The sequence below is a fragment of the Astyanax mexicanus genome, chromosome 3, assembly GCF_023375975.1.
Source record: "Astyanax mexicanus isolate ESR-SI-001 chromosome 3, AstMex3_surface, whole genome shotgun sequence".
In the NCBI taxonomy this organism is placed as follows: Eukaryota; Metazoa; Chordata; class Actinopteri; order Characiformes; family Acestrorhamphidae; genus Astyanax; species Astyanax mexicanus.
In genome coordinates, this window is record NC_064410.1 from 33,169,312 (window position 1) to 33,182,389 (window position 13,078).

The window sequence follows — 13,078 nt, forward strand, 5'->3', positions numbered from 1 at the left end:
ACACAGGGCAGGGAGTCCTTTAATTTGTCTTTAAGATTTGCCACAGACATGATACTCCCAAAGTATCTGTGCAGTGCTAGACCAAACTAAACGTCTCTTCAAGTGCCTCAATACTTGATATAAAATGGATGGCAAAGATTATTTACACACATAGGCGTATATTTACACAGGATTAATATAACCTCAGGTTATTTTTATGTTTTTTTTTTCCCCAGAAGGTAAGAGGCAGCAGAAACTGTGCTGAAGCAGTAGAGCACAATCATGGTGCATTTGGACAGAATAAAAGCACTGAGAAACTGATAATAATAATTAACCAACCTGCCAGTGTAAAAGTAATCCCATCCACACAGGGTTTTAGTCAGTTCACCGAGAGTTCAGTGAGAACTACATTTGTGTTTCTGACACTGTATGACCCTGTATCTGTATCTGTAAACACTGACTGTAAGTTAACACAGAGCAGAGCTACACAAAGTATCAGCATCTGGAAGTCTGAATTTTGTCCATATATTTATATATTTTTTATACAGAACAGGGAGTCATACACAGTGTCAGAAACCACATATACAAGTATATTAGAGTAGTGCTGGGTGGTATGACCAAAAATGCATATCATGGTATTTTTGCAAAAGTTTCACTGTATATTACAGTGGTATTTATACCATATTTATACATAGGCGTGTGACTTAATCTACTGTTAGGAGTATACATAATATAAAACACTAAAATCTTTAAACTAACGCTTTAATTACTATTGGGTTAACTTTTTTCTTCAAAATTACACAATGTATGAAGAAATCAGACTTCATTATCATAAAAACAGCTGGAGAATGTAAACAATAGCCACAAAAAAAGAAATACGCCACAACTTTAAAATGGCTTCCTTTTTTAAATTAGCTAAATATTTTATTTCCATAAACACTTTAAATGGACCTAAAATACTTCATGTTCATTCAAAATATTATTTTTCAAAGGTTCTTTTGCACAAGTTAGACCCATATATATTATTATTAAAGTCATTAGAGGCATTAAAAGTATTTAAATACCGAGCTGTTTATCAGTTTATCACAATTCTCTTGGTTCTCCATTTAACAAATACATTCAGTTAGTGTGAATTAATATTATACTTCACTCTACAGTATTAATATATTTAAACAGGGTTCTAAATTCCCCTTTGGTATAGCGCATGAACCGCCCAGCACTATATTAGATTATATTAGAGATTACTGGACCACTTTACACAGTTTAAGGAGAGTGAGTGATGGTTCAAGTGTGCAGCACACTAGCACTATGCTAACTGATTAGCATTAGTATTAGTTTCCATTACATGTTAGCTTTGTTAGCCTTGTAGCTCCAGTGTAAAACTACATAAGCAGACTTCAGAAAGTAAAGATGCCTTAGGTGACTGACTACATTTTGATGGATGGAGTGGGAAACAAGTAAATGTGCTAAAATAAAAAAGGTGCATTAAAGCAGGGAAAAGAGTAAAAGGAGCAGAGCAGATATGTTTCAGAACCTAAACTGCTATTAGAGCAGAAGCTTTCTCTCAAAATAGTCCAGCCATTTCAAACAAGTCTCTCCCCCAGCTGTTTGCCTGGATGGCAGCTATTTAAAGCAATACTTTAACAAACAAGAAATGAACACAGTCCCCTCCGCACCCATACACCCACACACCCACTCACCCATCCTAACTGTGCAGCCAAGCTTCTAAACTGATCCAAACACTACCAGTTTACAGGCCAAACATAACAATACTATTATTGGCTGAGTAACTAAAAGCTGTTGCTAAAATTATTTATTGTAGCAGACCAGATTAGTGAATTTGATGTTATTTTGATTATAATTTTCCATTATTTTTTTTTTTAACAGGGGTAGTGATGGTCCAGTTTTTGGCTGTGATGGAAAACAGGCAGAGGGATTTAGGTACACTCTCTCACACACACACACACACACACACACACACATGCACACATCTTGTGGAGTCAGTAGTGTGAAAAAACAAAACAGCAAATGGCAGCAACTGTAGCATCCTAGAGTTAGATACACACCTCTCTCCCTGTTCTATTCATACACACACACACACACTAGTCACTAGACTAGATTTGAGTCTAATAAAAGGGATGCGCTGATGCAGATATCTGATACTGTTGACGACCAGTTCAGAAGATGGTGATATAAAACATTTTTACATTTGCAGGAATTGGGGCAAAACCCACCTGCATTTAATATTCATTTATTTTATATAGTGCACCGTCACCTTAACATTATGTAGAGTGCAATACACACATACCCATATAACAGCTTCAAACATTGGTCAAATTTCCATTTTTCTCTGGAGAGCAACACCCAAACTGCAACAATTCCAAACGGAGCCACACCATGCTGCACAGCACTCCTAACGCTTTAAAGAAAAAGTCTGCTGAAAAATCAACTATACACAAGTTTCCCTCTTTACCCACAAACACCAATCAACCAAGACCACATTTGGTGTCTATAAAAAGGGACAGAAATATGGCATACAGCTTTTATGTTAAAAAACAAAAAAACAAAAAAAGCTGCACCAAAATCATACCAGAATTTAGTTCCCACATTTTTTAAGGCATGCAGTCAGTTAGCACCATGCTAATTGTAGGGGTACATATGTTTCCAGTTCTGGTTAGCAACATTAGCCCTGTAGCTCCATAGCTAAACTTTCAGACACCAAACATGTCTCAGCTGATCAATAATATTTGGCATAAGGGGGAGGGAAAATTGCGTACATGCAATTTTTTGCTGATCTATTCCCCGTTCCTTCCAACTTATTAAGCCGTGGCCAGCAGCAGCAGCAGCAACTCTCTCACACATACAGCCTGCGGGATGAGCTCAGGGGCCCGGAAAAGCCCGTCTACTAAAATCCTGCGCCCGTGTCGCTGCTGCCTCATTGGGGACGGAGCCCAACGGGACAGTAATCGCTCTGTCACGTGCAGCAGATGCAGCCCAGGCTGTGTGAAAGAGGCACAACAGAGGGCACAGGGTCAGGACATCAGCGAGGTGATCGGCAATGTACCTGCAGCCAGAGGTGAACCTTCTACTTTTCATTCCTGTTACTTTGAGAGAAGTGTGTGTGTGTGGGTGTGTGTGTGTGTGTGTGAGAGAGAGAGAGAGACACATGGACTAGTACACTGTGGTTAGACTCTACCCATGTTCATGACTATGCCATACAAACATTTTGTGATGTGATGATTACACTACACGAATTGTTCCTCTATACACATGTCCATGGATAATGTGCAATTTCCCCCTCATAGTTAAACTACACACATTTTAACAGCTACAGTTATTTTCATGGTTATGCTGTACCCATTTAGGTGGTTACACTACACTCATATTCAATGCACAAGCTTCCATGGTTACACTAGATGAAATACTGAGTAATCACACACCATAACTAGCTAAAGTTATTTTGTTACAGATTAAGAAACAAAGACATTTAAACTATGGTTCAGTAAGGGGATACAGGTCAGTCAATTACATGCATCCTCTCAAAAATATGAAGCAGCTTTAGGTGAAAAAATATAAAATCATATTGCCCTCTGTGAAAAAGACAATGCATGATATGAACATAATTTTGTTTTTTTATTAAATTCCACTTTTCCCCCTAATTTTTAGCTATTCTGATTATCCTACAGACTGCACACACCCCCATCATTAATAATGCCCTAAGACTAGATGTAGCATTTCTGAGTAGCCAGCGCACTCGGAGGAAAGAGCAGCGACTCGGTTCCGATGCATCAGCTTACAGACCCCTTGTGCTGACCGACATCACCTTGACATCTGCCCACTTTTTAAATAAAATATTAGAAGCCATATTGCCCCCTATGCTTCTGTCAGAATGAATGTGTGGATCTTATAAATCAGAAGAACATTACAGAGCTCTGTTGTACTTTATATATGAAATATTATAGAGCACTTACATTAAAATAAACATAGATTGTTAACAGTTGCAACTTGGTGGACAAATCTTTTCTCAAGTCTTAAATATTGACAAACATATTTACGGATGGTCTATCAAAATATCACTCATTGCAAAAAAAGAAAAGTTGGGAAATTTAATAACAGAAAATGCATTTACCCAACTGTTATACTGTTATACAACTGGTATAGTGAAATAAATTGTAATGCTGAAGTGCAAACAAACACTACTAGTAGATTTTAAAAAATCATTTAGCTCTCCGTGGAGAAAGACGGCAATATTACCAAACAAATTACAACTTCAGAATAGACCAATGGAGATAAAGTACATGAACATATCCTTCCAGTAGACTTTTTCACCTTTTCCTCTTCTTTTCCGAGTCGTTTATCCTAGGCTTTGATTGTTTCTGGGGAGTCTTCTGCGTAGACATGGACATCTTCTCCTCCCTTTGCCTCTTCCGAGCACTGGAAGAACAGATAAACAAATGTTACACCAGTGGATGGTCAACATGAGCCCAATCATCCTCCAAAGAAATGTGAACCTTTTACTTTTTAAATTTGTATATCTGCTTGACAACAGCAGTAACAATTTACTTACATCATATATTATAGGTTTACTTAATTTAAAGTGACAGTCCATACATTTTTGGTGAGAATGTATAATTGCACCCAGCATGCCTAAAAAGTACTTTTAAATTGTGCATTAGGTGCAGTTCCTTTTTAAATTACATAAATCTGTTGATTTTTACAACTACTATGTTGCTCAGATAATTAGCAAAAGCTGTTATAGCCCAAAAATGGTCCAAGGACCTACCAGACTCCCCTGTTTTTAGAATGAATATACAGTATATGGTTTTGCAGGAATGGTAGCAGAAGCACACTGGTGTCATTTACTATAATACTTTGCCTTCTCACCCCCTTAGGAACACTACTACTTTTTAGTTAAAATAAAAATATCTTAGGCATTGCCACTTTAAAAAAAATATACAAATCATGATAGTTTCATTATGACCGCCAAATACATAAATTAGTCCTAAAGGTAGAGTGAAAAAAACAGTCTGTTTAATTCTACAGACCAAAGAGGGAATTGAGGTGGAAGGGAAGGGAGTCTTCTAACTTGTTTTCGGGTGCATGAAACCAAACAAATGTTTGAATTAGACATGATTGGAAAAATACATTAATAAACTCGTATAAGTATAAAATGTAAAATACATGTTTGAATTATGATGCTGAGTCATGCTGATACAACTAGTGTATCTACATTTGAATGACAGTAAACAATGGGGTGTTCTGTATTGTAAAATATTGGGCTAAGCACTTTTATTGTACACTATAGAGTTGTATGCAAAAGCTGGGTAATCCTAAACCTTTCCATTTATTTACTGAGTTTAACTTTTTTAGTAATGTTAAATATAGTAAATTACTGAGAAGTGACTGTAACTTTGCATAAAAATTTGCATTAAAAATGTATCTTTTTACAAAAGGTGCTCACAATTTCCCATATGTATACCAAATAAAAAAATGCTTATTAATATTTTAATAATAATATATTTAAAATACCATTTTGTTATGCTGTTCACTTTTACCTGAAAGGAACAATAAAGAAACTTGAATTGTTGATCTTAAAGGTCACAAACAGATTAGGGTCAGGGTCATTCGAGTTAAATGTGTCTCTTACAGTGAAGTTACATGTAGGTGTGCATAGCAGCCCAAACAAAGACCTGCTAACCACTGAGCACCACTTTTACTTGCCCCATTTCCTGGCAGCTGGCTGCATTTATGACAGGGCAGGTTATTGATAGCATTCGTAATTGAATGCTTACCGTCACAGCACATCTTCCTTTTACTGGTTTGTCCAAAACATTTTTTAACAGTAAAAGCAGGAGACATATGAGCACAGCTCAGCAGGTCGGCTATCACTTCAGTAAACCTGCCATGTGCTCTTCTCATTTTTAAAAGCTACTCAGTTCTCTTTAGCACACAATACTTTGAACACTGCTCTGAAAGAGCCTGAAATAGAGCCCCACACTTGAGTGTTGATGCCATTTCACCTGGAAGTGTGACTCAAAAAAATCTAAGTAACACTGAGCTCTCTCTCAAACGAAACGTGAAATAAAACCTAAAGGTCAGGACAACACACTGACCTTTTCTTATTTGCTGGTGACCAATTATTACCCACCTTACCAAAATAATCATTAATGAGTCATCAATTAGTGTGACCTCCATCTAACCAATGGGTGTAAAAATGACTGAACACATAGAGCTCAAGCTGACAACTTCACTTGGCCCCTACAGATTTCTTTTGTTTTTGCATACGAATATTTTTCAAACTATCAAACAAACTTTAATTTGAGACAAAGATAACCTGAGCAAATATAAAAAGCATTTTTAGATAATACTTTTATTTATTACAGGAAAAAAAACATACCAAACCAATCTAGCTCCAGCCCCAGACCATCACACTACCACCCCCATGTTTTACGTTCAGTATGATATTCTGTTTCTGAGATGTTTTCTTCAGATGTAACAGGCACACACCTTCCAAAAAAGTTCCACTTTTGTCACTTCAGTCCGAAGAATATGTGAGATTGGCCATTGTGTTCTTTTTGTTCAGCAGTGTTTTTTGCCTTTAATCTCTACCGTGGTTTCCTTTTTTACCCAGTCTTTTTCTTATTATTGTATTATTAACATTGACCTTAACTGAGACAAGTGAGACGTGCAGTTCTTTACATGTTGTTTTGGGTTCTTTTTTTGACCTCCTGGATAAGTTACCTATACCCTTTTGGATTAATCTCGGTCGACTGGCCACTCCTAGAAGGGTTCACCAGGGTTTCATGTTTTCTCTATTTGTGAATAATAGCTCTCACTGTGGTCCACTGGAGTCCCAAAGCTTTAAAATTACTTGTAACTTTTTCTAGACTGACAAATGTCTCATCTGCTTTTGAATTTCTTCTGATTGCAGAATAATATGTAGCTTTTACATTTTTTTTTAGCTGCTTATGTTGCCAGACTTCTATTTAAGTTTTTACTCGATTCTACAGGTCCCGCAGAAATCAGGCCTGGTTGCAGCTAAAGAAATAGAAATTGAGCTTTCCAAAACGTGTGATTAATCACCACTAATTGGGCTAGATTGGTTTGGATATTTTTTTCCCCTAATAAACAAAAACATCATTTTAAAAATAGATTTTTATATTTAATCAGGTTATATTTGTCTGATGTTAAAGTTTGTTTGATAATCTGAAAAATATCACTATGACAAAAATGCAAAAACAAAACAAAGCTGTAAGGGGGCTATACGTTGTATGTTTTTTTTTTTTTATTTCCACACTGGAGTTTAGCATTTCCTCCTCTAGCAATATGTAATTCAATGTATTTTTAAACTGAATTTTAAACTGAGGTAATTTAAAACTGAATTTTAAACTGAGGTAAAATACCACAGTAATGGAATCTATTTGTAGTTAAATTTCATTCAATCATTTCCTGAGGAACTGCAATTGAAACCACTGTAGCACCCCCTCCCCCTGCTTACTTTGCTGTGCACCCATCTCCATCAGCCTCCTTTGCATCTGAGGGTGTTTTCCTCTGTGCTGCCTCCGTGTCCCCAGGTTCTTCGGGCCGGATCAGCCTGCTGCCGTTGTAGTGCTCTGATGGGCATTTGGGGGGCTGAGGGGGTGGAGACTCGCAGACACGCTCCTGGTCCTCTTTGGAAAGCTCCTGCCACTGTTTCTGTGCACGCACAAACATACAACAGAACAGTTTATAGTCTGCAGTGTGGAACTGTGTTACAGTGGAATGGGAAACACAACATAATATCTGAAACCATATAAAACTTGCTGAAACTTCCACTGCTGTTTTACCGGTGGAACTACCGGCATTTTTTAAAGCTTGAAGTCAAAAACAGAACATCACTTTTAAAGCAGAGAAAAGGCGAACACAGGTTTCAGAAAACCAAAATCACAGCACATTCATAAAACTATAAGCTAGTTATTTCATATCAACAACAATCAACAACACAAACAACATAGCAGCTCTGTGTGCATCACTATACACATCACACAAAAATGCAAATTTCCTGCAGTGTTTTAAAGAAACTTGGAGCAGATTGTAAAGATATAAGAACACTATGAAATCATGATTTAAAATAAATCTTACAAATCTTGCTAGAACAAAAGATAAAGATAAACAGAGTTTACACTACTATTATTTAGCAGCTCATCTTACATGTTACGTATTACTACATCTTATGTCTTACTATCAGTACCTCCAAACAAGAATGGTATTTCATAAATATGACATGCTTGACATGCTAAATTCTGCTCTGTGTCTAACCGACACAGGTCAAGATAGCACATTCATTTATGTGCATTTAAGAGGGACACACTTGGCGTTGCTCTCTGCAAATAGGTTGAAAAAAAAAACAGGGCCACTGAAGTTGTAAGTTAAAAAATGTGCTCTGTTCAAATCAAAGGCAAAGGCAAAATCACAAATCAGGAAAAAATATGTCTGCAAGGTGTACCTCAATTGTGTGTGCAGGATTGAAGCTTTGTCTTCTAAATGTGTATAATTTGAGCTTTATTTACCCGGAACACAGTTTGTGTTGTGGTGTAGCGTTATGCTAGATGTTAGTCTGTTAGCTAACATTATCTTTTTCACTGTCAGACATGAGTTTTTATCATTAGTATTTTGGTTAGTTTAATAAAAACAGCTGTACTGCGCTGTCTGATACTCTGTGTTTCTGTACTAGAGGCTAGCTTAGCAAGTGAGCTTTAGAACTCACTTTAGTCAGACAGACCTGAGTGTGTCCTGTAGTGAACAGAATGTGAATTTTGTGCTAAACATTTTTAAAATCATCAGACTAGTGGTAAAACATTTACTGTATGACTGACTTAAACGTGTGCATTGTTCATTCAGTCAGTAAAAAAACTGAATTATTTTCCAGTTTAAAAACAACCCAGAATTCAATGGTACTGTAGCCACATAAACACAGAAGTTGCGCCGTTTATGCAAATCCCATTCCTTGGTAATTCTGTATACCAAAGTAATGTTTTCACACGGTATGACGGTATGAAAAAGTGGATACCACCCAAGCCTAGTGCCACATTTACAATTTAGCTGTGCCAGTGAAGTGGAATTAAAAATTCCTACACCTGTATGAGTTGTGAGGCGTTATCTTGTATATGAGGTTGAACATTTGCGTGTGATCGTGATGGAGGCGCAAACAGACAAGTGACTACAAAAGTAACTGGCAGGAATTTCATCCACATTCGATACAGGAAGCCCCACACACATATTCCACTTGTCAGTGCAGTGTTCTTTAGCTTCCATGGAGCTAGTGTTAGAAAGTGAGTCAGTGGAGTAATCCATGTAGTCACATGCTAAACCCAGCTTAAATCAATCTGGATCACATAATCAGTCTGGAATGCACGTTTTAACCAGACTGATCTCTTGTCGAATTAACATTAGTCAGACTTGCCTGTGAGAAATGAGCCACATTGTTTACATGGCCAAAGATTCGTTAGTCTTAGTCAGACCATGACTTTGTCACTAAAATAAGCATAGAACTTGTGCAAAGCTGGAAAACAGAAGGTTATGTTTTGGGCAACTAGGGGTGTAACAGTACAGAAAATTCACCGTTCGGTTCACATCTTGGTATAAACCCCACGGTTTAAAATAAAGAGAGAGAATAAAGAGAGGGAAAGAGAGAGAGAGAGAGAGACAGAAATGGCACGAGAGAGAGAGAGACGGCACGAGAGAGACAGACGGTGCAAGAGAGAAAGAGAAGGAGAGAGACAGAGAGAGAGAGAGAGAGAAACGGCGCAAGTGAGAGAAAGAAGGAAGAACAGCACAAATGAAAGTGAGAGAGAAAGAGAGACAGTACGAGCGCCTAACCCTGCGTTCAAACTGGAAAACAACAGGTGACCATTCAATTCCTATGGCAGAGTGCAATTTCAGCTCAGCGACGGGTGCAACACTCATGTAAACATTAGTTCCACATTAAGTTCATTGGTTCTACAGATCTCCGATAGACTGACTGCCTGTACCCTTGTATTCTGCGTGCGTTTGTGTGAACCAAACTGTGACCCCCGAACTGTGACCCCCCTGTACCATGACGGTTTGCAAAGAATACACAAACATTACACCCCATACATGGTACTGTCCTTTTCATTGTCTCTTCAAAATGACGCAATACAATCTGTGGTTTACCTGCACTGATGAATCTCCCATGATGTACTTGGCCCCCTCCAGCACGGCCATGTAGGAGAAGCGCAGTTGGTCAGGTGTTTGGATCAGACCCATTCTGTATTTCCTCATGTCCAGGAGGACCTTCTTAATGTCCACTGATGACGGGTCTTTTCGTTTGTCCATCTGTGTGACAAACAGAAGAAGGAAAGCTTTCTGACTAAAGACTAAAGTCTAAAGTCTAAAGCATGAACACTGCACATATGGAAAAGACATGAAAGTGTTTATTTTTGCACTGTATTATAAAAACTGCCCCATAAGCACTTTTTTTTCTCTGCATACTTTATCCTCCTTACCTTCTGTTCTTTCTCACCAATCAAGAGCATTATTTGGGTGAAAGGGTATTATTTGGGTGGTGGGTCATCCTCAGCACTGCAGTGACACTGACACGGTAGTGTTAATGTGCGTAGACTAGGTATATGTGGGTCAGACACAGCAGTGTTGCTGGAGTTTTTAAAAATACTGTGTCCACTTGATATCCTCTTTATAAGACACAACTACCTAGCTGCTCCACCTCTGCTTCACAGTGGCCACAGGATTTTTTTGTTTGTTGGTAAACTCTTCTCAGGTGCTTAAAAACTCTAGCAGCACTGCTGTGTTGCTCCCATTGTACCATAAATACACAGAATAACACACCAACACCATGTCAGCGCAGTTACTGCAGTGCTGAGAATGACCCACCTCCCAAATAATAGCTGATCTGTGGTAAACCTGTAGAGCCCTGACCGTTGAAGAACAGGGTGGATAAGGAACAGGAACAGGAACAGGAAAGATAATGAAGTTTGCAAACAAACAGAAGGACTAGAGTCTGTAATTATAGAACTACAATATGCTCCTGTATGCTCAGTGGAGCTAAAAATAAATAGACAATTGGTGTAGATACAAAGAGGTGGTCTTTAAAGGACACTGACTAGAAAAAAAAACAATGTAAAGACCACCAGTACAGCTTTTGTTTCTCATATAGAGTTAACAAATAACAACATACAGCTAAACTAAACATTATTTGAGAATCTCATACAGAGGTTGAACTTGAACCTCCAACCATGTAATGTGCTGTGACTCTTTGTGGTCTCATTCTAGGTTTAACACAGTAATGGCAAAACACAGAATGACGCAATGTGGCCAGATATCAGTGCCAGTGTACATACAGTGCACCCTCATTGTAAACAGTGATTTGGAGTTTTTGGACGCAGTGTGACGCAGATACAGTGTTTCCTTTCAACTGTGCTGTGTGCATTTCAGACCCAGTGGGCCTCACCAGTACGAGGCAAGTGTCGACCAGAGAGAACGTTCCTGATCGCCCGATCCCCGCGCTGCAGTGGACGACTGCCGGCCCGTTGTCCGCCCCCAAAGAGCCGGACTCCCGCACCTTAAAGAGGAAGTTCAGGAAGGATGCCGGGGATTCTGGGACACCAAAGTCCGGCCACGTTGTGTAATGAAAGTGGTAGACATCTCGTGTCTCACCCGTCTGGGAAAGAGAGAAACAAACAAACAAACAAACAAAAAAGTCAGTTAAGCTTGTAAGCTAGTGAGAGATGCAATATAAGTGATGTTGAATACTTTTTTAAAATATTATAATTAAACAGTTTTTGAACAAAAAAGAAAAGAAAATGGAGAAGGAAAAATCCCCCATGAAGTCTTAAGCCTTAAACCCCCTTTCTACACTGTACCAAACTTTTCTGCGCTAAAGAGTTTCTAAATAAACAAATGGTATGTAAATATGACTCAAGGTATATAAGCACATACATTTATATATAGAACAGGCAAAGGGTGAAAAAATAAATAAATGTAAATGACAGCAAATTTTTAGACCTTAAAAAAGACCTTAGCTTCCAAACTGGGTGGTTATCGGCCGACTTATCAACAAAGTCTATATAAGTAAAAATTTGTCAAAAAAAAAAGTAAAAAAAAAAAAAATAAATAAATAAATAAAAAATAAGTCAAATTACAGAGCTCCTGACCAATCAGGGCTGAGCTCCTGATTTTAGTTTTTACAGCAGTCATACATTTAAAATTACATGCAATAAAGCCAACAGCCACAACAGTGCTCCCACATTATTTACATTTTCAGTTCTCACAGAGGATTAAGTAGAGTTTAAAGGGCAACACAGAAGATGTAGAATCAGGGTGTTTACAAGTCCTCATTTTTGCACACAAATGTAATAGCTGATGACCTGGTCATCGGTTGTCATATTAAAGCATGTTGATCTGTGTACCTGCTTGTACAAAAATGACAAAATGACAATGACAAATTTAATTCTACAGTTGCTCAAGTGCTTTGTAACCCTCTACACCAAGCTACACCTCCAAGAAACAAAACAACGCAAGGCAACTAAATTTCTTCCTCTCTGCATAAAGGTCTTGAACCCTGCCTTGAGAAACTAAATACTCTGCTTAATTATTTTTCCCCCATCACCTCATTAGCTAAATATCAGATGAATCACAAAAGCTTTCCAAAGATAATGAGATAAGAACAACGATTTTTTTTCTTCAGATCATTATCTAGATTTCTTATAACACACTGTTGTTGTTTTAATGTTTTTTGTTTGCCATTTGCCATCATGCTGTTTCTAACACATTTATTCAGAAATAAGTCCTTGACACTGTGATTCAGGCTTTTCCTGAGTTTCAATGGTGAGGATGTGAACTTTCCCTTTCTGAGCAAGCAAAACACAGAAACCTGCAGAGTATGTGGGTTTAAAACCACTGTGGCCAAAAAACCCAACTGAACTGTCAGAGAATGAAAGTAATTCTGACCTGGTCTTTCAGTTGTACCAGTTACAGCATTCTATACAGTGTCAATAATGTAACATTAAGAGGAAAGAAAGGCAACAGTGACATATTTGCTCATTTATAAATAAGGAACACTGGCCTGTTCTACCATTTGAAT

The 13,078-nt window shown here is 37.9% G+C and overlaps 1 protein-coding gene across 1 annotated transcript in view; it reads right to left on the reverse strand.

Moving 5' to 3' along the window:
- Window positions 1-13,078, reverse strand: part of ptpn2b (protein tyrosine phosphatase non-receptor type 2b) — a 29,211-nt gene that overhangs the window by 1,414 nt on the left and 14,719 nt on the right. Inside the window, exons 6-9 of the mRNA XM_007254675.4 lie at window positions 11,447-11,656; window positions 10,153-10,314; window positions 7,478-7,674; window positions 4,309-4,413 (exon numbers count right to left, since the gene is read on the reverse strand). Of these exons, the coding sequence (XP_007254737.1) occupies window positions 4,309-4,413; window positions 7,478-7,674; window positions 10,153-10,314; window positions 11,447-11,656 (674 nt within the window). The remainder of the gene's footprint in view (window positions 1-4,308; window positions 4,414-7,477; window positions 7,675-10,152; window positions 10,315-11,446; window positions 11,657-13,078) is intronic.